This window comes from Talaromyces marneffei, chromosome 2 (assembly GCF_009556855.1).
Source record: "Talaromyces marneffei chromosome 2, complete sequence".
NCBI lineage: Eukaryota > Fungi > Ascomycota > Eurotiomycetes > Eurotiales > Trichocomaceae > Talaromyces > Talaromyces marneffei.
In genome coordinates, this window is record NC_072349.1 from 3,707,891 (window position 1) to 3,735,049 (window position 27,159).

Here is a 27,159-nt window from a genome sequence, read left to right on the forward strand (position 1 = left end):
GTCAAATACCTTCAAATTATAAAAAGAAACCCAGGGTTAAAGACAGATATTGATAATATTCTCTCTGTAATTCCCTAATTTTGGATCTCATAGACTCCAGCAAAATGGATGACGAAGATGCCCCTCCAGAACTGGTAGATGTGACGGCATTCCCAGAGTCTTTGGGCAACAGAGAAGAAAAGGTAGAAGAAAAAGAAAAAGAAACAGGAGAACTCATCAGCAGGGTTCCAATAACTCTGGTTACAGGTAGGCAGGCACCATGTCAAGCTGCTGCTCCCTTTGACACAGACTGACACTTGCCTTAGGATACCTGGGAGCCGGCAAAACAACTCTATTGAATTACATCCTTACCGAGATACATGGCAAGAAAATTGCTGTTATCATGAATGGTATGTTCAAGTCCTCAAATGATTGGAAATGTGTCTAACATGTATCTAGAATTCGGAGACTGTAAGTAATACATCAAAGATATGTGCATGCACCAGCTCATAATGTCCAGCAACCGACATCGAAAAATCATTGACGGTAAACCAAAACGGTCAAGAAGTCACCGAATGGCTCGACGTCGGTAATGGCTGCATCTGCTGCTCCGTCAAGTACCTCCCCTACCTTCCATAAATCCTCGCATCTGACAAACTAACATGATCGCAGAGACTCCGGCGTCCAAGCAATAGAGTCTCTAATGGACCGTCGCGGCACATTCGACTACATCCTCCTTGAAACTACCGGCCTCGCCGACCCCGGCAACATCGCGCCCTTATTTTGGGTCGATGACGGCCTAGGAAGCTCAATCTATCTCGACGGCATCGTTACACTTGTAGACGCAAAAAATATTCTGCGATTACTGGACGAGCCTGCTCCGGAAGAGACAACAGCAACACATGCCGGTGCCGAGCATGATGAAGACCATCATGGGGCGGGGCCGGCGTTGACGATGGCCCATTTGCAGATTTCACATGCAGATGTTATCGTGCTTAACAAAGCAGACCTTGCAACGCCGGCGGAGTTAGAGGCCACCCGGCAGAGGATTGCGTCTATCAATGGCGCAGCGAAGATTCATGTCACAGACCATAGTCGTACGCCGCAGATTGAAGGTGTTGTACTAGATCTACATGCCTACGATCAACTATCGAAGATGGATTTCTCGGAAAAGGGGCATGCGCATATTGATCCTAGGATTTCTACCGTTGCATTGACACATCCCAAGATTTCTCCAGACCAGTTGCCGCGTGTGGATGAATGGCTGAGGTCTATATTATGGAAGAGCGTTGTCAAATATTCTGGTGGGGCTGCAGCAGATGCTAACACTCAGAATTCAAGGTTTGAGATTCATCGTCTCAAGGGTATATTAGCCCTAACTGATGGCACATTCAAGATCATTCAGGCTGTGAGGGAAATGTATGAAATAAGAGACTCGGAGAAGCGAGCAAATAAGGACGATCAGGCTGAGGTACTTGATCATTGCAAGGTTGTGATAATTGGGCGTGATCTGGGGACATCAGCCTCTTGGCAGGAAAGCTTCGCTCGTGCACTGCAGGGTTGAGGCAGAACCTGTGGTTATTAATTAAGAATAAAAGAAAGATTATCAAGTACAACGCAATTCGTAAATCATAGAATCATCTTCTTTTACTTGCAAGCGGTGATCCAGCAAGCGCTAGATCAAGAACACTCTCATCATCTTCAACATAATCTCCAGGCTCATCATCATCCTCAAATCCCACATGAATAGCAGGCGACATAAGAGGACTATGCGCAACACGAGGTCGACTTTTGAAAATGCTAGCATATTCCGCTTCCTCTGTAAAAAGGTCATCCCGTGGCGTGGAGGCCCCCGAGTGCGATGGCTCGGATTGTTCTTTTGGCGGAGTAGCGAATTGGTTGATGGGGAAACGCTGTGATTCGCGTCGTGCAGCTAGAGATTGTCGAGAGCGTGAAGTTGGTAGCGGGGGCAGTAGAGACATTGACTGTCTTGTTCGTTCTAATAGTGAGCGAGGCTCAAAGCGAGGGAGTGGAGGTCCATCAATTTCCGAATCTGGGTCGGGGGAGAAACCGCAGTGTGAAGTATTCGCTTTGGGAGGATTAGTGCCATGTTCTTCTCTAATAGAAGAATCGTATTGACTGCCGTTGTGATGCGATGGTTGCGACACGGCATCATGTATAGTCGAATCGAAGGCCGAAGCACGCTGCTCAGCCTCAAAGTCGGTTATCTGAACGCTGGGTGACGGTGATGGAGAGTATTGTTCTGTATCTGGTATGGGTGATAACGTGAAGTTTTGCTTTGGATCCGGTCTTCGAGGTGACTCGACCAAAGGAGTGACGATACGAGAAGGGTCTTGTTCAAGCCGGATACCCTTGACCTCCAACAAGGCGTCCCTGAGGGAGGATATAATCGCTTGGTGCTCATCAAGTAAATCTCTCGATTCCACTGCATCTCGCAATTTTGAAGTGCTCGCCACTGTCAACGTCTGGTGGTCTCTGAATGTGATGCTTTGACTTTTGCCATGAGACTTGATCGACACGGCTCCACCTGCTTGCTCTCGATGCATCGATTTGTTGAATTCCTTCAATCGCTTCAAACGGCGCCTTTGATTTTCAAGACAAGTGTCCAAATCCTGCAGCAAGTCTGCGTTCGACGATCGACTGAGCTGATTCATTGTTCCTTTTCTAGCCCGGCTCCATGCTTTCTCGAACGACAACTCAAGAAATAGATCCTTCTCAATGGTGGAACCTCCTGTCAACAGAGTATCAGCGAGATTCCGACCCCCAAGCCAATTAGCCTTGACATCGTTCGCTAATCTGTCGAGATGAGGCGATTCTTCAGCTTGCCGAGGTTTCCGTTTCGAGCGCAGTGACAGTTCCCTAGCCTTTTCGTCGAGCAACTTTGAAAAGTGGTCATGACTTTCTCGTATTATGAATTGTTCCTGTCTCGTATTGCTCAAGGAAGCGTGGTGAGCTATTATCAAAGGAACCAATTGTTCTTCTAATTCTATGTCGGTCAAGCTTTTCGTAAAAGCCAATCGCAGTCCAGGCTCTCGTTGACTTTCGCAAATGACCTTGCGCAGTACTGCTGTCGAAAATACGGCTAGAACTTCCTCGAACTTCGGCCCTTTGCAGTCATCCAGCATGGTCTTGCGCACGGTAGTCTCTCGTCCCAAATAGCCATTTTTCTTCAGATCAGACAACGCCCGAAACAGAGCGGCACGTAAGTTGATCGATTGCAATGGTTCTAAGGGTGGAAAAAACGGACGAAGTTTCTAGGTCACTAGATAGTAAGCAATGCAGCCCCAAACCAAGAGAAGCGGAGCGGGGTTCAACAAACATTCTTCGTCTCGGAGGGATCCCACAACAGGAATAACTGGTACAAGACCCATTCCACGCTCTTGACTCGTTGAGTTTGGGTCTTTTGGCCACCTGAAAATAGTTTGCGAGAGAGGCCGGGCCAGTCTGGTTGTTGGTCAAGTTGGAGAAGGTGGACATTGCGGAGGAAGATGGTGACTGGGGATGGAGCGGACCATGATGGGGTTGTTGAACAGGGTGTCTGCATAGATCAGAATGTAGAACTGAAGACCTAATACATAGAATACGATAGGAGTTATCACAACGGTGATCAGAGAGAACTGTCAAAGAAAGAAAGAAGAGTTGAGGCGGTCAGTGGGCGTTGTTCATGGAGCCTGTCAACAAAGCAGGGGTGCTGATCTGATTGGTGGTTCGTATTGTATCCACATTAAAGTCCTTATACCGTGAACCTTTCATACTCACCTATACATACGTATATATGTGTGGAAAAGCATGCCAAATATAACATGGCATATCCTTTGTATGCCATTGTAAAGCTTTATTTTGTCGCTTTCACAGGATGGAAGGTATAAATTAAAGATGTCCAATTTGTCTTACAATCTGCACAGTGATGTCAACAAAGCAACGCAGGCTGTTTGCAGTGTTTGCACCCGCTTTATCAGGCCCCACTGGCTGCATATTTATCAGACGCTGCCCCTCTGCTTCTGCTTCCGTCTAGATCGCTATCCAATTCGATTTTGACAAACCAGTGTTCTTTACTTCAAATGACATACGATATACACTCTCTTCGTCGCATATTCATAAGGCGCAACTACAATTAGTCAGACTTTTGTATTGTCCGCATCGCAATGGGCTCGACACAATCGCAGAAGGGAGATTGGACTCCGTGGACTGGTATTTTCTCTTCCATAGAGGATATTTTTCGGAAAAGATGTCCACTAACTTGCGCAATCTAACAGTTCTCTCCACAATCCCCCACCCCATAGAGGAAAACAGCTCCTCCCCGATACCCTTTTTTCATCTCCTCGAACGCCTCAAGACCACCAAGCGTGAAGGATGGCGCCGCTTCGGCCTTGACCACGCAGAATCGATCTCGGATCACATGTATCGCATGGCAATTATTACAATGCTCGCCCCCCCTTCTCTCTCCTCCAAACTCAATATCCCGCATTGCACAAAAATGGCGTTGATCCACGACATGGCTGAATCCCTCGTCGGCGACATCACCCCCGTCGACAAGTCCGTCACAAAAGCCGAGAAAGCACGCCGCGAAGCAGCAACTATGGATTACATCGAACAGACGTTGTTGCGCAACGTGCCCGGCGGCTCGATTTCGGGGCCTGAGATTCGTCGCATTTTCCAAGAATATGAGGATAGCGAGACGCTGGAATCCAAGTTTGTGCACGATGTGGACAAGATTGAGTTATTGCTGCAGATGGTCGAGTACGAGCGGGAACATGGCAAGGATCTTTCAGAGTTTGCGCATGTTGCAAATCGAATCACGCTGCCAGAGGTGAAGGAGTGGGCTGATGCGATTATGAAGGAGCGCAAGCATGTATGGCAGAATCAGTCATAATCCAGTCTCACTCATGATACTTGGTGCGCTATTTCTTTCCGGGTTTTGTGTTCTGTTAAATGGTTGGGGAGTTAGTCTTGGTGTACATAGATTTTGTTCATATTCTTAATTCGTGACGCACAGAGGCATGGCGCTGGATGGCTTTTGTCACTTGCATAGATATGCATTGGTTTTGGTCTAATAAATAGACGTCGGCATTAATTTCGCATTCATTCCATGGACCTTGTAAATATATGTACTTGAATGCACCGCTTGATCGATTGACGGTGTATTCAATCATCCCCTTCCATCTCCATCTCGGCCGCCAACATAACCGCCTCTCTCTCCATATCCTCCTGACTCCTCGGCGTCCTATTTTCATTATCGACAGCCGGAAACCCCGACCTCCTCTTCCCTCCTGCTCCTCCTTCGGTCAATATCGTCACCTTCGAATTCTCCTGCAACTCCCTCTGTATCCTGCCCAAATCGCCTTCCTCACCATCCAACATCCCATAAATGGCATCCGTTCCCCCCTTATGATCCAAATCCGCCTTTTTTCGGGGTATAATATGGGTATGAACATGCGGTACGCTCTGGCCCGCATCTACCCCGTCTTGGACGGCGATGTTGAGACTCGTTGCGCCGTATACGCGCTCAATCATGCGTCCTACTTTGCGGACTGTCAGAAACAGATCGGTGGTTTCGTCGGGTGTCAGGTCGGAGACGCGTGGGACAATGCGCCGTGGGGAAACGAGGACGTGGCCTGGGATAATGGGTTTGAGGTTGACGAGGGCGAAGGTTAAGGGGGTTAGATAGAAGACCTAACCAATAATCCCATCCATGTGTAAGTCAAAAACAAATGATAATTGAAGCGATGCGATGTCAGCAGTAGTTAGTTGGGTTGCTCACCTGTGAGGTCACTAGGAAGGGACCAAAGTAGATTGGCCCCTTGGCGAGGTTTGCCATTTTTTGTGACTGTATACTCGTAGAATTGAGGATTCACTGTTTCACGTACGGTTCGGTGTTGTTCAAGCCAATTGAGACAGTTTTTGGAAGCTTGAAATGATGAGTATGAGCTGGATGAATGAAGGTCCATGCTCTGGCCGAAAGTCAAAGTGGAGAACTGCTCTCGATCTGATAAGATAAGATCTTTGTCGATTTACGCCGTCCAACTGAGTGGACATCTGATCCTGTCTGGCATTCTATGTTGAATAGTGTCCTATTTTATACGCTGACTGTCCCCAAAATACAGTATATTACGCTTTGCTCATCCTGATATGTACAGAGATGATCAACCACCCCATCTCCGTCGCCGATTTGAGCTGCGAGGTGCCGGTTTATACTCTTCTTCCTCTTCGCTGGTCGAAGCTATATCCACGTCACCTGCAGGCTCATCAAGGTCTGGCTCACCATCCTCATCAATGTCCATTGACTCTTTTACAGGTTGACGATGGACCTCATCGCCATGCTCAACGACAAAGTCGTTCGTATCGTCGTCTTGGCCGGGTAAAAGGAAACCTCCACCAAGATCTGCATCTGCATCTTCATGATGATGATGATCTTCTTCCTCATAGTCACGTTCATGTCCTTCATGTTCAGTCACTTTCGGTTTTTCCGCAGATTTATGCCGTCGCTGAAATGGATTATCAAGCTCCGCGTCCCCATCATCACCATACTCTGCCCTAACCCGCTCCATAATCCTCAACCCCATCACAAACTTCCTCCACGTCTGCAGAATCCGCTTCTCCTGCGCAAGCCTCTCCTTCTCACGACGAACCTCTTGATCCGCCCGCCACGCGTCACGCACCAAATCCGCATTCTCCTCTGCAACGACCACACCTTCAATAACAGGGACGGCCATTTTACTGCCAAACTCGAACCCTGTAACGGCTTCGGCGTAGTCGATTCCAAGCTTTTTGCAGATACGTACTGTGCCACTGTATGGGATATGTGTCGCTCCGCGAGGGACCATGGTAGGCACAAAGCAGTCGATATTTCCGTATTCATTCTTGGGAATGACGCCGTTTTCAATCGGAGGTGGGATGATAAATTCCGTCTGGTAACGAGCGTATAAGCCCTGAAGAGGTTTTTGTCCCGTTTGTCGCGTGAGCTCTTCAACCTCTCTTTTTCGCATAAGGGTGACTGCTCGTATAGGCACCCGCTTTAATGGTGCCTCTCCTATTTTCGGTCGTCGGCCTTCCTTGTGCCAGCTCTCCGCAGACAAACATCTCAAAACATCGGCGCGACGATAAACGTTCTCTTCTTTCGCCTTGTCGCCTTTTCCGGTAACGAATTTGCGTACAACTTTGGCACCAGGTCGCAGTGCTTCTTCACGGCGAAGAAACCGCTCCAGAACAAATTCGGTAGATGCTTTCAAGCTCTGTAAAGTATCGGTTTCTTTCTTGACGATTTTCTTTTCGGGCTGATTTGCAACGAGATCTTTTGCATCTTCAATGTCATCTACAGCTGTTCGTTGGTTGTCTGAACGCACATATCCTTTCATCGTCTCTCGAAACCAATGGTAGTCAATTGTATACGTGGGACCTCGTCTAGACATTCTGATGGTCAACTTTTCCATTGGCAACCGATACCCTTTTGTCTTTCCCGGCCATGTTTGGCGTCGTAGATACCGTGTCGTCACATCCTTCGCGGTCCCGTCTGAAGAATGCGCAACCACATAAGCAATCACTTGCTTTGCCTTGTCCGCTCGCCCCCCTCGAGGTTCAAAGGCAGCCACCATTTCAGGATTGGCAGCCACGGGATTTGTCAATACCAACGGGTCCACTGGTACGACTTCATGAGTGATGGGCGACACTACTTCAGTCCAGTAGACAGGAAACGGTAGATCGCGATCAAATTGGCTAGTTTTAGCAGACGTTTGTGTGTCTCCGTCCTCGTCTGTTCCAAAATCTTCACTGCTGCTCTCGACCTCTGTCTGCTTGGCGCTCTCTTCTGGCTGTGCAGGCTCAGTAGTGTCAAGTTCAGCCTTGGTCCATCCAAACCCAAGAGGCTGGAGGTTCGAGACTAAACGAGCCTCGATTCCTAGTGCTCGAAGAAGTGCTGTGAAAAGTTGAGCCCCTACATCACGCGAGCCTTGGCGCTTCTCTGCTAGAGCACGGAATTCGTGTCGGTCAGATATGCGCTCACCATGTAAGAGTGGATTGTGCTCTTCTTTTTTAAAAGAAGACACAATCGCTTCTAGCTTCACAGCAGATCGATATCCATGTTTTCGAAGTCCCGGCGCTGTTATTTGAAAGTTTCTCTTCCAGTAGGCGGCGAGAATCCGCAATAGTTGTAAGATCGGATCGCCGTGACTCATATCCGGCTGATCAGGCTCCAACCGCTTCGCTTCTTCACCCCAATTACGAGTCTTTGCACTTTCCTTCTTCTTTGATCCTTTCTTTTTGCCCTTTGTATCGGCCTTCGCTTGTGGTGGAGGTGGAGGAGGATCCAGTGCGGACGCTACCCGCCATCTTTTGATCTCCTTCTGAATGCCTTCAGGTAGCTGTTTTCGTAGTATATCATGAACCTTCTTGTCATTTATCCACGCATTCCGAATCGCATTGTGGAACAGCAAGCACTGTACATGCGCCTTATGCGTGCTCAGTCGAATCGCACGCTCAATCTGGGACGGCCCTTTCTTCGTATCTAGCAAGCTGACGACCGGCACATTTGCCATTGGATCCAGTGTCAACTCCAGATCTTGAATTGCATCGCCTTGAGCTGGCGTGGCATGAGAGGCATAGCCGCTGGGTGTAGTCGTATCCATCGCATCCTCCCAATCCACGCTCTCGTCATCGTGATCATCATGGTCTGCATTTCCGTCTGGTTTTACCGACGGTTTCTGCACGTCAAGCCATTCTTCCTCGTTTGATTCATCGCTGAGTGATGAATTGGAGCTCTCTAGAAGCTCGGCGATCTGTTTCTTGGTTGCGGGCCGTTTGGTGGGCGGCGAGGGTTGGTTTGGAGGGGATAGCGATCGTTTCGTCGGTATGAACGGGGGCATCGATTCGTAAGCAGAACCTCGGTGTACTGTATACACTGAAGTTCTGACTATTGCGATAGAGTCAGGCTGGTTTGTCAAGGGATGAAAAATGGCATGTCACAACTTCCTAAGGAATCCGGAGTAGGCTGCGGCCGATAAGATAAGACTGCCAGGATGTACTACGTAGTAGACTGCTTTGTCGCAAACTTGGTCTAGTAACAGCTACGTAGTAAGTTTGAAGATCAATGGAAAATTGGATCATAGTCTTTGACCATTTTCTATACATATTTCTGTAAATCTCCCAAGTTATCACATATCGTTGAAGTCGGGCAATGCTGCAGAATTCCATGTTACTAATGTCTATTGCGTCTCTCAGAATATATATTTCATCATCCCGACAACCTGATCATCACCCCGCAATATAAACTTGGAACCTTCCACACCTTCTCCATCTAATTTATGTATCTAAATAACAAAACAATACTACTTTCTACTCTATATCGATCGCCTCCCAGCACGAGGATTTCATCTCTGGAAATGACCGAGGCTGCAGTTACGCGCTTTTTCCAGTCGCCTCGTTTCGCCGTGGCGGGTGCAAACAACGACCCTCACAGGTTTGGTTATAAAAGTATGCTCTCTCATGCGGGACGAGATTAATACTGTTCGCTCATGCTGTTGTATTAGTCTTTGCATGGTATCACCAGCACTCGCTACCAGTGACTCCCATCCACCCCCGTGAACCAACCATCAGGTTACCCTCGCAAGAATACCCCGTTGCATCGACCCCGAAATCGCTCCCATCACCCACGGAGACATCGCTGTCGTTTGTCACGCCGCCTCCAGTGACGCTCCAGCTGCTGAAGCAGGCTCACGAAGTCGGTATACCGGCGGTATGGTTTCAACCGGGTACATATAATGACGAGGTGCTGGAATATGCGCGAGACAACTTCCCTGCTGTGATCGGTGGTCGCGGAGGCGCAGGCAGCGAGGGATGGTGTGTTTTGGTGGACGGTGAAGATGGACTGGAGTCTGCTGGTCGGACTTGGAAGCAGCAGAAGCTATAACTGCAAGGGAGAACTACAATGCGGCCAATGAAGCTTTGTCAAGACATAATTCTTTAGTAATCCGAGCATACATAGCAATCAACTCAGAGTACGAAGGGCGATCGATAGAGAGTACTATGAGAGTATCAGTAGACAGCACACGACCAGCGCACTCTGATTGGCGGATCTGAGAGGCGTCAAGTGACTCTGCTGGGAAGAGCCCCGCATTAGCTGCAATGCTCACCGCTGATTGGCTGAGAGACGGCCAAGCTTGCTCGTAGGACAAAAGTAAACAACCTGAGGCCGCAACCAGCCAGCCCCAACTTCGTTCGCTTTTCACCCATCTCCATCCATCTAATCTCTCTGTACATATGTGCTTCAAAACTACATGATTATCTCTCGCCAGCCTTGGCGCTCATTCTACATCTTCACATTTCTGCGCGTTAAATGAGTTGTATGCACCTCGTCTCGTGACTTTCAGACAGCGTCCTGCCCTACATATTCATCCACTGCTACGCCCGGCAGGGCGCAGAAACGATGGCCTCATTTCCCGACTATGACACGCCCTTCCGGATGCGAACCCAACTCTTCCGCCCTCCTCATACTCCCTCTTCCACTTCATCGATCTACCACACACCCGACACCGAAACGACCCGAAAGCGCATGCGTCGCGAGGCCCCAGATGTGCGCACTCTAGCTTGGGATCCTATGTCATCGACGGAACTGGAAGGCCCATCACCACTATCTTTGATCAACACAGACTATATTCTTGCCAATGGCGGTGAGGATCATCGACAACTAGATCTGAAGGACTCGAAAGAAAAACTAGCAGAGGAACAAGACTATCGACCAAACCGATATCGTTACAACTCTCTTATCACAGACCAGCAGCCAGCCCTTACAATCGGCAACAAAGACGTGGGAAGTCGCAAACGCAGTCACAGCGAGGCTACTGAAATGGCTACACAACCAACGCAGGCGTCAACTCCAACAACGCCGGGTTGGGGTCGAACCGTATTCACCGTGGTAGGGAGAGTTTGGGACTTTTGCTGGACAAATGCATTCCGTGGATTTGCTGCTGGCGGGGGAAATAGCTATCAGGTTGGAACTCCTGTATCCAAAGAAGCGAGTCATCGGCAATCAGATCTTCAACACGATCCATTTACTTCGGGTGGAGGTTCCACTCTGATCCCAGGTCAATATCCCGACGAAGATACAGAACATTTACGTGACAAAGAATCCTGGGTGCTCGTACAGGACTCACCATCGCTGAAATTTTCATCGGCGCGAAGCCCAAGTCCTACACAATTCTCACGCAAAGTCCCACGACGAAGCGCAGCGCATCGTCCCCAGTCACGTCGATCGCTTGTAAATCCCCTCCGACCTGTAACTAAACGACCTACTCTGAACCCTCTCCAACCTGCAACCGTTACCCCATCATCACTAACCGGCCGCCCATCTACCCCGTTAAAACAACCCCTCAGTCCCACCCGGGCATCTCTGCCTGGAAGTCCAGCGTCTAGAGAGGCCCAGCGATTCGCAGCTCAAGTTCGACGGCGAGAGCGCGAGGAGGACGCCAGCATCCAAAAGATGAACGACCAGCTCAAGGCGTTGATTCGCGAGGGCCGCGAAGCACTGGGTTCTCGTGTGGAGGTTGACGATATGGATTTTGATGACTAATGAGCCGATTGATTCTCTCTTTCTTGAAAATATTTACCTGATGATACCCTTTACCCGACTATACTTTTAATCCTGCCTCACTCGGCATTTGGCTTGACCAGCGCTGGTGACTCTACTCTTCCACCGATAATGTTATGTTCACGAATTTCATTAGTGTTGGGACTTTTGGCCTTCTTTCTTATACTTATACAGCGACTACATTTTGGTCCCAGTTTCGAGTCACTGACTAGGAGTATGGAATACAGGCCTGTCACAATCGGCGCTTAATTATCATGCACAGCACGTTGAAACAATAAAGCATCAGATTCAGGACTTTAAACGTATAGAATAGAATCAAGCAGTCGAGAACAAGTGCCTCGGCATGATAACCCGGATTGACAAGTTGAACAGAATCCAAGGCATCCAAAGAAACACATAATGAAAAAAAAAGGATATATGAACGTTCAACAATGCGGCTGGCCATACATACATACTGTATAGGTATTCTTGTCAACCCCTCTAAGGAGCTAAAATCGCAGTGCAAAATTGAAAATGGGTGCACCGGCTACCGTCCGTGCGACTTGGGATCCTACTCCTCTAGAGAGCTAAATTTCCAGTGCATGCAACGATCAGGTACTGCGGCCCAGGAAAGAGGATTACTGAGGACTCATATCCTTCAACGATTTGCCTCCAAGTAAAACGCCATCCATAACCGGTGTCAAAGCCACATCCGGATGCCTAACTACTCCCTTGAGGACGTCAAAAGCATCGGCTCCAGAAATGGGAGGAACCTGTCTCTTATCCAAATGTCCGCCGACATCAGCCGTGGTATCCTGCAAAGTCTGCTCTCCTTCAGCAACATCAGCCGCAACCGAGCCTGCATCGCCATTACCACGACGATGTTTACCGGCAGCAGCCTTTCCAAGATCACCAGCCATATTACCGGCATTGCTCAAAGTATTAGTTTCCAATGTCGAGAGGATATCGAGCTGACGAATGTTGAGGCCGTTGTTGAGTGTGTCGGCGGAGTCTAGGCCGTTACGTTTTGCGATGCCGTTGAGAGTTTCCGAAGCGGTGGTGATTGCGTCGTCAATATCACGCTTTGCGATTGCGTCGACCATGCTTTCGTCAGTAGCCATTTGCTCACGCTTGGCGAGAATACTGCCGAGAAGACTGGTGATGGGGTCGGTGGGACTGGTATCCTTGGGTCCTTTAGCTAGTCCGAGTGACTCGGTTGCTGATTCTACTTCTGGAAGTTCTGCTTCTTTGTCCTTAGATCCATGGTAAATCAGTCCCTCGAATCCTTCGAGTGTTTTCTCGATATAGGTTTTCTGAGCCTCGGACGCGGCTCCCCCAGTGTCACGTTTTGCGATTGCGTCGACCATGCTTTTGTCAGTGGCCATTTGCCCACGCTTGGCGAGAATACTGCCGATAAGATTGGTGATGGTGTCGGCGGGACTGTCTCGCTTGACTGCAGATGATGTTTTGCCTTCCTCCCCATTGTGAACCCATTTCTGGATTTGTTTGACTGTTCTCTCGAAATAGGTCTCATGATGAGCCTTGGCCGTGGCTCCCTCAGTGTCACGCTTTACAAGGATGCTGTTGAGAAGATTTCTCACAGGATCAGCTCTCTTGGCAACATTACTGAGACCACGCCGGTCCGCTGCCGAGGGGACATCTGGAGCCTTCTGTTTCTTCATCGAATCATGATCCATCCATCCCTTGAATCCCTTTAGCCCTTTCTCGGCATAAGTCTCACCATGAGCCTTTGATTTTTCAGTCTCACGCGTCGGAGTACCTTGAAGCACACTATCAAGTTTACCCAGACCTTCGAGAATCACGTTTCCATCACGCTTAACCGGCAGACTGGCGACAAAGTCCTCCACATTTTCAGTCTCCTTAAGAGCTTCAGGGAGACTCTTGACAAACCCAAATTGACGTGGCTTGACCTCTCCCTCCCGCTTGGGAACAGAGTTGGCACTCGTCAACAGATCAGTGATCTCATCCAGCTGGGGCAGTGCCATGCCCTCCTTTTCCTCTCGCTTGATAGGCAACTTGTCCAACATGTGAAACACGCCAGGACTCTGTCGACCACTGGGAGGCGTCTGAACCGCCTTCTCAGCAACCAATTTCATGGCCTGCGTATCGACCTTCATCACAGGCGCGCTGGACATGGACGGGTTCGCCATGCGCATTGGTTCGCTTTGATGCTTGCTCGGAAGGGACTATCCTCAATCAGTCTATACCCACTGCCCAATCTTGGAAGATTCAACTCACCGCGCCCACCTTCCCAGCACCTACATAGTTAGTATCAATCGGGGCTGCAACAGCCGCCGAAAACACAATGGCCGACGCAAACAAGAATTGAATAGGCGCCATTTCCGTGCGCAGTTTAGTAATTCGATCAGACAAAAGAGTGTATATCAGTTAAAGTTCTTGAATAACGAGCGACAGTCGACAGAAACGAATATCATCGAAGCAGAAAGGAAGAAAAAAAAAAAAAACAAAGAGGAAATAAGACGAAGGAGGAAGGAATGGGTGTATATCTCCCATCTTATCGCCTTTGGAGTGTGTAACATTCCCGTCGCGCAAAGGCTTGTTTTCCCCTCCCCCCTTCTCTCTCCTTTTTGATGCTCGATGGGATGGAAATACCGGCGGCGTTTTTGCTCTTGTATTTACCCTTGTAGTTTGGTAGGTTTGTAAGGGTTTCGGCTTGAAAGAGGAATGATGGACCTCAGAAGTGGTATGCAGGAGCTTTGTCTGTGTCCTTATTGGGATCAGATGGGTGAGGGGCCAATGGATGTCATTGGAATTTCGATATTGATAGTAGGGTCATAGACACGTAGGATGTATGTGTGGAACGAGAAATAGATGCTGCAAGGGGTAGATGGGTTGCGGCTTGTGTTGTGACTATTGTTTGGGAATGTAGGTCGATGCTCGACAGGGTTAAGCATTTAATGGCTTGAAACTGTAACTCGTTGGTTGAATCACTTCGCATGTGATCACAATCTGCTATTTGCCTGGAACCATGCATCCATGCCAGTCTCGTCGTGTTTCATAGATATAGCTAGCTTCAATTGAAACATGTTCATCACTAGCAGTATCATGCAATATTGACTTGTGGTAGACACTCATGGAGTGGACGGAGTTATGTATGTCGGCCTTTGGTAATAGCCGACAACGACCTGCATTATCTAGATCGAAGTGGGCATGCATAGTAGAAAGATCTAACTCGCTTTCATAATAGTCTTGCTCAAATCATACGTAGTATATGCACTTTTGGTATCAAACTCCACCCAACACATAAAAAAAAAGAAAAAAAAAAAATAAACAAACGAACTAGGAAAACCGAATGCCTTCTTGGTTGAATGCATGCAACAATTGCAAAAACGCCGTCTCATCACATTTCTGACTCCGCTTATCCGACAATCCAAACTTGTCTAATGCGCGCTGAATCTTGATTTGAATGAGTTGTATCAATCGGCCTCTGTCGACGCTGATGCCGTTGATTGATATTGTCTTTCCGGATAGTTTTGGCGCATCTTTCTTTGTCGTTTTTTCCGAGGTTGATGTGCCAAAAATCATGTCTTGCATGTCCTGCATCATGTCATCATCATCACCCTCTAGTTGAAGGGTTTGGTTATTGTCGTCTTCCTCGCCATCAACCTCCATCGACACATCAAGAACTTCGGCGCCTCCGATCCCCTGCAAAAAATCCATATCTTCCTTCTTCACCTGATCAGGGAACATGGATGCCCACGTCACCCAATTCCGCTCGATGAGTTCTCGTACTTGCTTCACAAAGAAACTTGAGCGCAGAGTCTTGTTTTTACGGTTAAAGCAAATGCGTAGCATGCCGTCTAGTTCTTCCCAAGAGATGTCGGGCCGGTCAGGTCGAGGCTCGATTTTGACGACACTGGACTCGACCTGGGGCGGTGGCGAAAAGTTGTTTTTGCCAACCTATTGTCTGTCAATAATGTTTGTTTAGTTTAGAGAGCAGGGTTAAGGTACCTTTAAGATATGGCTGCAGATTGCGTGGAATTGTGCATTGACACTTAGACGACCTTTGGCATGTCAGCTTGACGGTCAAAAATTGAGTGAACGGAGTACTTACTATACATGGCATCGCCAGGTCTGGCAATCAAACGCTGTGCGAACTCTCGTTGCACCATTAATCTGTCATAATTAGCCTCGTCCCTTACCATACAGGAAGAAGACATACACCGACACCCGCGGCGGACGCGGCATAGCAAGGAGTTTAAACACAAGCGGCGAAGAAATCTGATACGGCGTATTGGATATAAACACATCAAAATGCCCAATTTCCTTGAGATCAACTATCCTCACATCAGACATAATTCTTCCCAAGAAAGAGCAAGAGAGAGCTACCTTTAATGAAATCACCAAGAATAATCCTGAGTTTCTTCTGCATCGGCGTCCCCTGAACCATCTTCGTAAGTTCAGCGGCCATACGCGGATCCAACTCAATCGCCGTGCACGACTTGGCTTTTGCAAGGATACGCCGTGTTAGAACACCCGTTCCAGGACCGACCTGTACTCAACGTCAGCTTCGAACCACCTTTTTCCTTTTTGGGGGGGGGGAGGAGGGGAGGGAACATATCTGCAACGACTTCATGTTCTTTGATATTCGCCTTGTCGACAATGGCGTCTGCAATACCGGGGTTTTTGAGTATATGTTGGCCTGTATGAATTAGCATGAACAGTACTAGAGGAATAGAGATTGTAGTAATACCAATATCGGTGTTGAATTTGAAGATTGGATTCTTCTTGAGGGACCCGCTCGGCATGTTTTTCGTATATGGCGATCCAGCGGAGGAGCTGTTGCGCTTTTTGGGTTGTACTTTGCCCATTGTATTTACCTTTCGTCTATCGATCCACCAAGGCCCTGTATCTAAAATGACACCACAGTGTTCTTCTTGTTGATCATAGAGATGGTTTGAGATAACAAAAATTTGTGGATAGCCGAGTCTTATCTTATCAACACGTGACTATTTCGTTTGTCCAGCGCTAGTCCCTTTACGATGAGACTATTCCAAGAAAGGCTAGTGGAGTCCGCTGCGTCATCATCTCGCTCCGGCCAATTGGACTGTCGGCTCCGTATCTTTGATCCTCTCTCAAAAAGTTTGGCAAGGCTTCGTGCGCTCTCGGCCTCCCTTTTGAGCCTGTCTGGACTCTGTGTTCACTCTGAGCTTGGAAAAAAAAAAGGGTCCGTAGGCTTGGGTCGGTGTTCTCCGCATTTCTTTCCATGGGAACTCTTGGACTATCGAGGCTATTGGATGGCGATGTCCTTTCTTTGCTTTTCTTTCTCTATTTCGCATCACACAAGCATTCGTCTTGGATGGAGGGTATGATGACTCGCTTTACGATGGTTGAAGAATATTGAAGGCAGAAATTGTGTTGCTGAGCATATTTGAGTCATAGTGCCACCGCGCCCCTTTTCGAATACGGCGCGAACATACTACGTACAGCGAGAAATCGAATCAGCCGACGATGAAGAATAGCAATCTATTCATTACCACTGCGAAATTCGGAGCTTATGCTATGAATCTACAAAAATGAGCGCCACAGGACCGGTTAATAGGCCGACAGAGCTAGACGCTCTAGTTCTCGAGGCCTGGGGTCAGAGCCTGATGGTGGGAGCGTTGGTAGTCATGGCAGCATTGACGGTAGCCAATATGCGAAAGAGTGTGCTTTTACACAACCTGATTCTTGCAGAGGTAGCTACCTCACTAAATCTCAGGTGGATGGTCTGTCTGCTGACATGATTGCAGTTAATCCTCGGCATGGGCTACGGAACCTGGATATTCACCACCTTCCCAGTCTACGGATGGCTCTTGTCTGTGACCTCAATACTACTCTTTTGCTCCTGGTCACTGCATAATGTCATTGCATGGATGAAGATCCGGCCGTTCCTGTCGCGTCCCTGGTCAGCGTTCTATATCAACACCGTGATTCTAGCGCAGCCATACTGGATCGTGGAGTTGTACTCTATTTTCTGTTATTTCAACAACATCGGCAATACGGAGATATTTCTCAAAATCAGGCCGTGGGAGCCTTTGTTTCGGTATTTACCCTTACTTAAGACAGAAAAAGGATAACAGCTGATATTTGCAGTGATCCGTGGTGGCTTTTTACGTTCTGTTCGCTGTTATACATCATCAAGACAAAATATGACTTTGGGTTGATAGAACTCATCCGCTTCAGTCCCCGGTTTGGCGTCATGCTTTTTTCAATCTGTGCTTCTCTTATATTTGTGGTACTTGACATTTTGAGCGTGGCTGGCGTGATAAATTTGGGTCTTGCATCGGGGGCGGAGCCTTTTTGGAAGGTATTCTTTCTCTTCTCCTCCGATTCTGGGGTTTCTGGCTGACGGAATAGTTATCATTCATCTTTAAATGTCTCAGCGACATCGTCGTTCTAGACGACTTCAAAACCGCCCTCGACCGCATACAAACCTATTGGATGCGACGTCCCAGTCGAGTCGGGCTGGACAGTCGTGGAAGTCGTGGTTGTGGCAGACCATCGGAAGCGAACAAAGATATCGAATCGGGCATTGAGCTTCCAACGCTAAAGAAGCCCAACGTCTCGGCGGAGGCATCTCATAGTGGACTTGACTTCTTGTCGCAGCCTCAATTGCGTGTGCATGGTGCGATTGATGATTCAGCCGGTGAATCAGCTGGTGAATCGAGCTTGCATCATCTGACGACGTCTCCGTCTAGACGGGGGTCGGAGAATTTCTATGGTGGATTACGATCGAGTATTTAGCAGCAATAGCAGCAATCACTTGGTTAGCAGGCACAAAAGTGTGTTTTTATGAATAGACCAAAGCATTTACAGCGCATAAGAGCGTCAATACGTAACCAGCGCAAGTTAAAACCACGGCATATCAACAACCGTCCCATAATCCACCATCTCTTCTCTAGATTCAATCCTCTCTCTGCAGGTCCCAAAAATTCTATCCCACAATCTCGTCTGCTTCCCATAATTATGACTCTTCTTCCAGCCTGTGCGATGATGCAAATCATGATCCTCAATTACGAGCTCTGCACCAAGCAACTTCATCAGCCAAGTCAGCGGACTTGCTGTTCGAGCATAAATCCGTAACCCCGAATGACCAGCCAACTCCGAAAAGACGATGTATTGATGGCACAGCCACCACTCATAAAACCCCATGGGCATGCCCATCAACTTCATCGACCCGTACGTCAACAACGGCACGCCCGCGATATCCCAAAACTCCTGCTCCACGTCCGCGTACAGCGTCAAAAGTGGATTGGGATGTTTGGTCAGGTGGTGCGTGCGATGGTACTTCCACAATGCGTCCACATCATGCATCAAGCGATGATACCAGTAGAACCAAAAGTCGAGTATGATTCCATACAAACTAACCTCCACAATCGCCCACGCCCAGTTCGCCCGCAACTCTGCCAGGGGCGTCGCCGCAGAATTATAGGCCAACATAACAGTAAACATGGGCCGAAACGTCGACGTCGACATTAAGGAGTGCGCGACTTTGGCGACACCGACATCAGGCACATCATCCCTGGCATGCTTATCGCCGTCGAAGAAACCATACTTATGCCCCAGTCCCCTCAGCATATGCAACTGATTAATCGCAATCGCCTTGAACGCAACGGTGTACAAGACGAAAGCCGCAACACCGCCCAAATTTTGGCCCGTGTACGCGACATACGTCTGATGCAGCACCAAGGGTATAACGCCATGCGACAGCACCCAGCGATGTTCCTTCCATTCAGGTAAGTATGGGATAGGCTCTTCCTTGCTGTGGATGGGAACGGCTTTGTCGAGGGTTGTCGGGTGAATACCCATGACTTCGAAGAGCCAGTGCCATACTGTCCAGGAGTCTTTGGGTGTGCTGCGCCAGGTAGATTTCATGGAGTCTTTGGGGTTGGGGGCTGACATTTTGCCGCTGTGCGTCAATCTGGTCATAAAAGGATGTGAGAGAGAAAGAAGAGTAAGACAAAGACTGGCGGTATAGCCTCTATAGCGTCCATCGCCTCCAAGATATATATGACCATCGTTATGGAGCCCACTATTTACTAATCTAGTTCTAAGATGAACTCCCCGCACTCACATGGCTGTTACAGACCTAGCAAAGTTGCGAGTTACAGAGTATACTCGGTAGGCATCATCATCGCAAGTGTGAAAGCATCGAAAAGCTAGTCTGAACTGGTGGTGCGATCTGCAGACTACGAGACCAAGCCGAGGTAAATGCTTCACCAAATCCTGGGAAAATCTACGGAGATTCTGTGCACGTGCTCTGGTTTGAATCTTTCCAATTTACTGCTACATTCGTAGTAACTTACTCTATATGTAGATGGAACATTTATCAATTAATCATATGTGACGATAGTAGTGTTGACACAGCAATAGTTACGATACGGTACTACACAAAAGCGTTACAGACTGGCCTTTCCCCTCGACTCGAACGGCAACAGCAACGCCAACAATCCGGCCGCAATAAACAACGCTCCACTGACATACACCGGCGCCGCACTGTTCAGATTCGCAAACATGGCAATAATCGGCGACATGACCCCGAAGATACGATTCGCCGATGCCGCGATCGCGTTTCCCGTCCCACGGTCTTTCGTGGGGAAGACTTCCGGTGTATAGGCGTATAACACGGCGTACATGATGTTACTCACGAAATTGTACGCGCAGTTCCAGCCGAGCAGCGCGTTGGAGGTTGTTGCTGTCGTGGATGCATACAAAAAGACGCCGGTGAGGGTTGTGGAGAGCGCAAGAGCACCCTTGCGGCCGAAGCGTGGGAGTTCGATGAGAAAGCCGCCCAGGATACAGCCTGGAATGCCCAGGACGGAGATGATGACTTCGTTGCGGTAGGTGATATACGTTGACCCGTCGCCAAAGTCGGCTCCTCGAGTGGCCTGGATGTAAGGTAGGAAGCTGTGTGGAATTAGTATTTGGTCATTGCATTCCAAAGCGTACCGAAAGATAGGAAGCTTACGCGTTGTATAGCGGATAACCCAACCCGATAAATGCCCAAATCGCCGTGACCATCGACGTCGATATTCCCAACCGCGCAGTCGAAAACAAGGACCGCACGTGCGTGAAGCTGACCCTTTCAAGATTGCGCTCCAACGCCGCTACGGCAGATGTCTGTTGCGCTCTGACACCATCCTCGCTCCGCTCAGCGAGAGCATCGTACTTCGTCAAATCTTCAAGCGTCAAATCAGACGTCTTCCCATTCCGGCGCGCAACTTCATGCACAACAGCCACAGCCTCTGCATCTTTCCCGCGAGACATGAGATATTTCGGCGATTCATAGATGGTAAAAAAAGCAAATCGAATGACAAACATGACCATCGACAGACCGCCCATGGCTATCATAAAATACCGCCAACCGAAATTCTTACTGCGCGTGCAGTCGGCGTCGCTTTCTTGACAGGTATAATCACCCAACAACGGCCACGCGATCAGCGAAGCCACTAGTTGTGCAAATGCCCAGTCGATGGACAACACAGTCAGCAAGTATTGATGCGACGGCGGCAGAAACTCGAGAAAGATGGCCGAGTCAACTGGCAAGTTTCCACCAACGCCCACCGACCACAACGCCGCAAAGACACAGATAGCTGCAAAATTGGGCGAACCCGCAGCGACAAGACCGAATACGGCTGTGATACCGATTGTCAAATTGAACGCCCACTTTCTCCCGAACAAATCGCACCCGAAACCCCAGAATATCGCCCCAATCAACAGTCCGATGTTCTGCGATAGAGAAAGGTATGCATTATGAGCCGGCTTGAACTCATTCCCAACCGCCGTCAAAATCAAAGACGTAACAATCGGCCAGAGATTGTCACTCGCCCAGCCGAAACCGATAACGACAAACAGCTGCCATTGATACTTGCCCATGCCGATGGCTTGAATGGCCTTGTTGAGTTCGCGTGCTTTGGCCTCGTAGACTGGATCGAAAGTTCCTGAGGGGAGAGCAGTTTTGTCGCCCTGTTGGATATCGACTTCATCGACGACTTCGGGAGATACAGACGTGACATTGACGTCTGTATCTTTGGTGGAAACGTCTTGGCCCATGTCTGATAAGTAGTCAGATATCTATTGTCGAGTAGAATGAGCCTGCGGAAATATCTGGTCTGAACACTGGAAATATTCCAGGTTGAGCGACTCCCACGATGTACACCCAAGTCTAGCCACGACGGAAAAGAGCGCCAAAAACGAAAAGAAACTTCCTGTCCTGCGTACAGTAGTAAATCCCGCAGGATGCAAGACCGAGACAGAATAAATCACGCCCCAGAATCACAGTGGTTCCATGGTAGTACTCGATATAATAATTGATTGTACGTATGTATTTCTTGAACGGGGATCGTCTAGCGAGGAAGTAGCAAAAAGAAGCCAGTAAAACGAAGCATCAAAGCGACGATATATGGCGTGATTTCGCCCGTCACTGGCGAATTTGGCCATTTGAATTGGGTTGGTGACGGAAGCATCGTATCCAATGTTTATTGTTTGGCTTTGGCTGCGTTCACCATGATGATGGTAGCCGAAAAGGTACAATGGAAGATGGGGGCCGGATTCGGCTACCTACTGTACCGTGGGTAGTGTACGACACATTTCCTCGGAAGCTTTGTATCTGTCTACACTGGACAGTACTCAGGTACAATTTATTTTTGTAGTTATGCCGATAAGGATCTAACTCCTCGCTCGATCATGTATTCGTCAGTTGGCTCTACGTTAAGATAGACTGTAACGGATGAACGTTGCAGCCAGGAGAATCACCACACCCGAACAACGAAGACCGAATTCTATCATATTTCGAGTATTCAATCAATCACAACGCATCGCATAGCCTAACGCCAAAAATCATGCCGCTGACCAGCATCGGGAAGTAAGCGGTTGGGTCGATGGTCAAAAATCGAAGCACATCGCAATCAAGCGTGGCGCAATATACATCGTAGTAAAGACGGAAAAATGCATGCACCGACAAAGGGCGAGGTAAATAACAGGTGGGCATCAACCGAAAGTATATAAACATGCTTCAAGCACATACATTCGAAAAGACATGACGAACGGTAAAGAAAGCAAGTGGTATCAAAAGAAGGCAAAAAAAAAAAAAAAAAAAAAAAAAAAGAAAAAAGGCACAGTCAGGCTGAAACTGACCGAATATAAACATCAACGTATACAGACAACGTTCAAGAAATATCTGCAAACCCGCGGACAACGTATTCCTCTCCACGGATCGTCACATTTTGTGTCGGTTTCCTCCAATTTCCCTTGCCCTCTTGGGCCGGGATGAAGTCGCTTTTGTTCTTCTGCATGGTCGGCAGGTCTCTGCCTTCAGGCCCCGTGACGAATTTCTCAACCCATCCCCGCTTGCCAGCGTACTCTTCATGGCGTACACTGACGCCTTCAATGTCGCCAAATTTTTGAAACGAAAAACTTCCATTGGCCTGCGGTGTTTGCACAATGCGAGTCGGCTGGCGGATAGCAATGTATACACTGCCCAACCGAGCAAGAAAAGTCTCAACCTCCTTACTCTCTTCCGACCCTACACCATCGGAATTTTGCGTAAGCGATACACGAGACCCGGCGCCCTCAAGAATCCATGCTATGTTCTGCCCAGGGACATTAATGGGCCTCCTTTGTCGCCAGACTTCTTCGTACTGGCGAGGAAACGCACCTTGAGGATCGCCCGGTCGTATCATGGTGCCACTCTCCATCTCGTCGCCATTGGCTAGTTGTGTGAATAAGCCGGTATCAATGTGTTGGAACGTATTGCGCGAGTTGATGGTATGTAGAAATGTTACTCTTCCTACTCAACGTTAGCATAATCGAGACAGTCTTATAAGTTATTCCGAGAAGGCGACGCACTGGAATCATTTTGGTCCATCAGACGCACACCCGCAATCGCCCAGTCTAATTTCCTCGTTTGCTTCTCTACACGTAGATCCACAAAAAAGTTGTTGACGCTGATGACGGTCGTCTCGGTATTTTCGTATGCGTCTTCCGGGGGCCAGCGGATAGACACCCTCGTTAACAGCGAGTAAGCATGCTTGCCCGCAGAGATGGTTTGAGTGTGGATTGGGTCAGAGTGCACCTGCAACATCTTCAGCACCCCTTCCCCTGCGTACCGCCCTGGAGTTGACGTTGTGGCTGGTGTTGTTGCTACGCTGCGGTCGCGGTCGCGGGTGCGGTTGCGGTATAGTTGCGATCGAGCACAGGCGGACCTGCAATCAGGTATATGGGGGGGGGGGACGTGACGTCGAGCTGAAAGACGTTTGTGGAAAGTCCCAAATAAGCAGAGTTAAACGCACAACACGACACCTGACCTGAACTGTATCGGACTCCTGAGACCAGACAGATCGAGATCTGACAGCTTACGTTACCCCGCACTAGTTTGGCTTAGTCTGCGCTCGGCTGGAGATCCTGCGGTGTCTGCGGGGATTCGGGTGGTCATTGGACGGAGGAGCCTCGTGGATGATAATTCCTATGCGACTGTTGCGTGTTTGAGCCGTGCGTTATCGTAGACGAGCTGGTGGTGGTGGTTTGCTTGTCGGCGCGAAGAAGATCAAATCCGTTCCGCCCGTCAACAAACTGTTTACAAGCGAATGGACTGCACGTACGGAGCATTTCCAATCCAAGACTTCCTTGAGGGTTACTCCTGAGTCCTTCCTCGGTAGTACTAGTACGACAGAGTATATGATAAGCAACCTTATTGACGAATTGGAATTTAACCTGTGAGTTCTGTGTGGATAAGCGAACCTTACCTTTTTGTGTGTTGTGGCTTGCGCGAGAATGGATCGGTGGAGCAAGTGGACTGTCGGTCAGTCGTAATGTCGTTCGTCGTTCAGGGAGGATTAAGATCTCGATAAGAACGGCGCTACCGTAGAGCTTATCTCGTCGAGTTGGAAAAGTGTGCCTAGTCGGGAGGTGTGATGAAGGAATTTACGAGTAGAAAAGTAGAGTATCCGTCAGAGGACGGTAGAAGATCAAAGACGGTTCAGGAAAGAGCGACACACATGACTTGGGTGTCTGTCGGTACCTACGGTCCTCAAGCCGCTCCTCCTCTTAAACAACGAACTACGGCACTACAATTGTTCGACAAGAAGATAACCATAACCAAAGCACTTGCATGCGCTAGCTAGCTAGAAAATCATCAATTCTGTGCTTTCCCCCACGTCAAAGACATCGGTTGAGACGTCCTCCATGGGTAGCTCCACTCGGTCTGGGAACCACTCTGGGTAGTAGCCGCCTCCCATATGCGATGTGACGAGAAGCTTGAACACCAGGCCGCTATTACTAGCCTCGATAGCGCGTATCAAACTATCGAAGAATGGCATGATGATGTCCAATTCCGTCAAATTGAAGGAATTGTCGAAGAAGTCGATGCCGTCGATCATGCAAATAATGATGCCTGCCCTAAGAGGTTCGAGGATATCCTCGAATAGGCGGCACAAGCTGACCAAATCATTCATCATAATGAACTCCAGGCAATCCTCGGTCAGGTAGCTGAGGTCTAGTGTGTCTGACTCCGCCAGTGATAGGACCAACTGGGCAATCAGTGACTTCAGAATTCCTCTAGCTCCGGTGACAATGTCGTCTGGATCTAGATGCAAGCGACAGAAGAAAGTGACTGGGTAGATGTATGGAACCGACGCCATGCTTCTCATGAGCAGCGCACACATGTAGCTCTGAGGGGATACTGTATCTTCTTGTAGTGGATCGAGACTGGATCCTGGGACAACCAGGACCCGGGATTCCATGCTTTGAAGCCAGTATTGAAATCGACTATCTTGAAACACCTTGGAGATGCGCCCTTGCACATCACCTGCCAGGGTTCGCCCAAAAAAGAAGACAAAGTTCCTCTCGGCACCGATTACGTTGACAACCTCTTCTGCTATGCTGGAGTCATTGTATGGGATATCCACTAAACCAAGAGCCACGAGGAGCTGATCTGGATTCTGGGAGAGTTTAATTTTCTGAGGTGCGCAGCTCCTCTCAACTCGTTCGCTGAGTTCGGCTACAGTCCTGACCACTAGTGATGAAAACAAGCTGTTAGAAAAACCCCGCAAACCAGGATTGCAGATATAATCTTTGGCTCACATGGTGTCAACTGTTCGCGTAATATGTCTTCCAGGCTCTGCGAGGACACGTTCGATTGAAGAAGTTTAGTCATTTCACCATGAATTTGACCGAGCTCATCTCCGACATGGAGGACATTTAGTCCAATATCGTGGACCTCAATACTCAAACAGGCTCGAACGGCACCTTCAAATTCACTCGCTTTTTGATTGACGGCTGTGGTAATGGCATTCTCCAATTGTTGTCCATAACCATCTCCTTCTACCAGTGCCTTCGCTCCATGCTTAATTCGACCACGAACTGTGGGCGAGTAATTGGTCATTCAATTATCATGAGCTTCATAGGGGGTACTGAGCTAGCTTACCACCTTGAGTCGTTGAAATCCATGTCATTATTTTCTCCACCGCGTCTAATATAGTCACATACAGCGCATGCGCTTTCTGCATCAAGATGTCGTTCCAGGCATAAACGTAGAAATATGGCGCCGTATCCTGTATTGGATGGGACAATGCATCCAAAGAATTCAGTATTACTGAGCGGAATGCGCTCATGCGGTTTGCAGCCTACGGACAGCCTTCGTGAGCAAAGGGTAAAAACGAATCAACTCATCACATCGTGCAATGATAGGTCTGCCTACATTGTATGCCAGTGTCAGACCGCCGCAAAGCACTCCCGCAAAGTCATTGCTAGGAATGAGGACTGTAAGAAACTCTAGACGCGAGGCTATGTTTCCTATCGCTCGAATAGTTTTGCGGAATGGATTCTTTGATTTGTCCGCAAATCGGTGCTCTATCGCTTTCTGGGCCTCTGTGCGGACTTGTTCCCAAGTTTTTGCGTTTTCAAAGATACTCTGTGACTCGGGGTCCTGAAGTTTTGCTAAAATATTATGTATTGTAGTACGAAACCGTTCTTTGTGCTGCGCAACTCTGATCGCCTTGTCAACACCGGATCCTCACCAGAGGCGCTGGGCATTTTCAAAGGCCGTTGGAGGAAGACTTACTGCTGAGGAGGGGAGGGGGGTGTTCGTTTGTCTTCAATAGCTCTTTGGAATGCCCAAGCTGGGTTGATAGGAGGAGCATTGCGCTCGATCCAAGGTGTCAGGACGTCGTCCATCTCCGGGAATGTAAAACTGCGCGAGGTGCAAATTTGACTAAGAGACAAGATTGACGAGGGTTCGAGGAGAAATTAGTCTCCCTGGGGAGCCGATATTTGGAATATGGAATATTTCCTTTTAGGTGCAACTAGCCAGGGAGCCTCAAACCACGGGCTGATAGATAGCTGCCACAGGTAGCTGAATGGGTTAGTTTGCAGATACCGTACGTTTGCAGATTGGTGGTGCGCACCACACATACCCAGTAGAAGGGTCTGCAAGACATGTCAGTCAATTCATGCTGCACATGAAGACGTGTCGCTTATATGCACTGATGTGCATAGCTCCGGTCCCATGTGGTATTTCTCATCCAATACATTATATGGGGGGCAGAGGCAAAAAAAGCAATTATCCGTAACGGTACTGGTAG

The 27,159-nt window shown here is 48.6% G+C and overlaps 14 protein-coding genes across 14 annotated transcripts; 5 read left to right on the forward strand and 9 right to left on the reverse strand.

Annotated features, from left to right (window-relative positions):
- Positions 1–104: 104 nt before the first annotated feature.
- Positions 105–1,543, forward strand: EYB26_003686 (uncharacterized protein; the record flags this gene model as incomplete). The annotated part of the gene is made up of 5 exons (XM_054262980.1): positions 105–246; positions 306–389; positions 439–450; positions 500–596; positions 652–1,543. The coding sequence occupies 5 exons, from the start codon at positions 105–107 to the stop codon at positions 1,541–1,543; spliced, it is 1,227 nt and encodes a 408-aa protein (XP_054118955.1).
- A 73-nt stretch (positions 1,544–1,616) lies between these two features.
- Positions 1,617–3,544, reverse strand: EYB26_003687 (uncharacterized protein; the record flags this gene model as incomplete). The annotated part of the gene is made up of 2 exons (XM_054262981.1): positions 1,617–3,254; positions 3,320–3,544. The coding sequence occupies 2 exons, from the start codon at positions 3,542–3,544 to the stop codon at positions 1,617–1,619; spliced, it is 1,863 nt and encodes a 620-aa protein (XP_054118956.1).
- Positions 3,545–4,145: 601 nt separating this feature from the next.
- EYB26_003688 (uncharacterized protein) lies at positions 4,146–4,873 on the forward strand (the record flags this gene model as incomplete). The annotated part of the gene is made up of 2 exons (XM_054262982.1): positions 4,146–4,191; positions 4,257–4,873. 2 exons carry the CDS (start codon positions 4,146–4,148, stop codon positions 4,871–4,873), a joined length of 663 nt encoding a protein of 220 aa, XP_054118957.1.
- Positions 4,874–5,145: 272 nt separating this feature from the next.
- On the reverse strand, positions 5,146–5,818 carry EYB26_003689 (uncharacterized protein; the record flags this gene model as incomplete). The annotated part of the gene is made up of 2 exons (XM_054262983.1): positions 5,146–5,673; positions 5,762–5,818. 2 exons carry the CDS (start codon positions 5,816–5,818, stop codon positions 5,146–5,148), a joined length of 585 nt encoding a protein of 194 aa, XP_054118958.1.
- A 325-nt stretch (positions 5,819–6,143) lies between these two features.
- EYB26_003690 (uncharacterized protein) lies at positions 6,144–8,858 on the reverse strand (the record flags this gene model as incomplete). Its single annotated transcript, XM_054262984.1, has 1 exon — positions 6,144–8,858. One exon carries the CDS (start codon positions 8,856–8,858, stop codon positions 6,144–6,146), a length of 2,715 nt encoding a protein of 904 aa, XP_054118959.1.
- A 516-nt stretch (positions 8,859–9,374) lies between these two features.
- On the forward strand, positions 9,375–9,901 carry EYB26_003691 (uncharacterized protein; the record flags this gene model as incomplete). The annotated part of the gene is made up of 2 exons (XM_054262985.1): positions 9,375–9,465; positions 9,522–9,901. 2 exons carry the CDS (start codon positions 9,375–9,377, stop codon positions 9,899–9,901), a joined length of 471 nt encoding a protein of 156 aa, XP_054118960.1.
- Positions 9,902–10,417: 516 nt separating this feature from the next.
- EYB26_003692 (uncharacterized protein) lies at positions 10,418–11,560 on the forward strand (the record flags this gene model as incomplete). Its single annotated transcript, XM_054262986.1, has 1 exon — positions 10,418–11,560. One exon carries the CDS (start codon positions 10,418–10,420, stop codon positions 11,558–11,560), a length of 1,143 nt encoding a protein of 380 aa, XP_054118961.1.
- Positions 11,561–12,195: 635 nt separating this feature from the next.
- On the reverse strand, positions 12,196–13,918 carry EYB26_003693 (uncharacterized protein; the record flags this gene model as incomplete). The annotated part of the gene is made up of 2 exons (XM_054262987.1): positions 12,196–13,764; positions 13,817–13,918. 2 exons carry the CDS (start codon positions 13,916–13,918, stop codon positions 12,196–12,198), a joined length of 1,671 nt encoding a protein of 556 aa, XP_054118962.1.
- Positions 13,919–14,878: 960 nt separating this feature from the next.
- EYB26_003694 (uncharacterized protein) lies at positions 14,879–16,410 on the reverse strand (the record flags this gene model as incomplete). The annotated part of the gene is made up of 7 exons (XM_054262988.1): positions 14,879–15,499; positions 15,551–15,603; positions 15,654–15,715; positions 15,762–15,876; positions 15,929–16,091; positions 16,168–16,241; positions 16,293–16,410. 7 exons carry the CDS (start codon positions 16,408–16,410, stop codon positions 14,879–14,881), a joined length of 1,206 nt encoding a protein of 401 aa, XP_054118963.1.
- A 705-nt stretch (positions 16,411–17,115) lies between these two features.
- Positions 17,116–18,325, forward strand: EYB26_003695 (uncharacterized protein; the record flags this gene model as incomplete). Its single annotated transcript, XM_054262989.1, has 4 exons — positions 17,116–17,277; positions 17,332–17,624; positions 17,675–17,888; positions 17,939–18,325. 4 exons carry the CDS (start codon positions 17,116–17,118, stop codon positions 18,323–18,325), a joined length of 1,056 nt encoding a protein of 351 aa, XP_054118964.1.
- Positions 18,326–18,430: 105 nt separating this feature from the next.
- Positions 18,431–19,483, reverse strand: EYB26_003696 (uncharacterized protein; the record flags this gene model as incomplete). Its single annotated transcript, XM_054262990.1, has 1 exon — positions 18,431–19,483. One exon carries the CDS (start codon positions 19,481–19,483, stop codon positions 18,431–18,433), a length of 1,053 nt encoding a protein of 350 aa, XP_054118965.1.
- A 497-nt stretch (positions 19,484–19,980) lies between these two features.
- Positions 19,981–21,634, reverse strand: EYB26_003697 (uncharacterized protein; the record flags this gene model as incomplete). The annotated part of the gene is made up of 2 exons (XM_054262991.1): positions 19,981–20,488; positions 20,550–21,634. The coding sequence occupies 2 exons, from the start codon at positions 21,632–21,634 to the stop codon at positions 19,981–19,983; spliced, it is 1,593 nt and encodes a 530-aa protein (XP_054118966.1).
- A 1,115-nt stretch (positions 21,635–22,749) lies between these two features.
- EYB26_003698 (uncharacterized protein) lies at positions 22,750–23,663 on the reverse strand (the record flags this gene model as incomplete). The annotated part of the gene is made up of 2 exons (XM_054262992.1): positions 22,750–23,369; positions 23,429–23,663. The coding sequence occupies 2 exons, from the start codon at positions 23,661–23,663 to the stop codon at positions 22,750–22,752; spliced, it is 855 nt and encodes a 284-aa protein (XP_054118967.1).
- A 1,039-nt stretch (positions 23,664–24,702) lies between these two features.
- EYB26_003699 (uncharacterized protein) lies at positions 24,703–26,752 on the reverse strand (the record flags this gene model as incomplete). Its single annotated transcript, XM_054262993.1, has 5 exons — positions 24,703–25,592; positions 25,661–25,939; positions 26,004–26,202; positions 26,277–26,565; positions 26,640–26,752. 5 exons carry the CDS (start codon positions 26,750–26,752, stop codon positions 24,703–24,705), a joined length of 1,770 nt encoding a protein of 589 aa, XP_054118968.1.
- Positions 26,753–27,159: the final 407 nt, after the last annotated feature.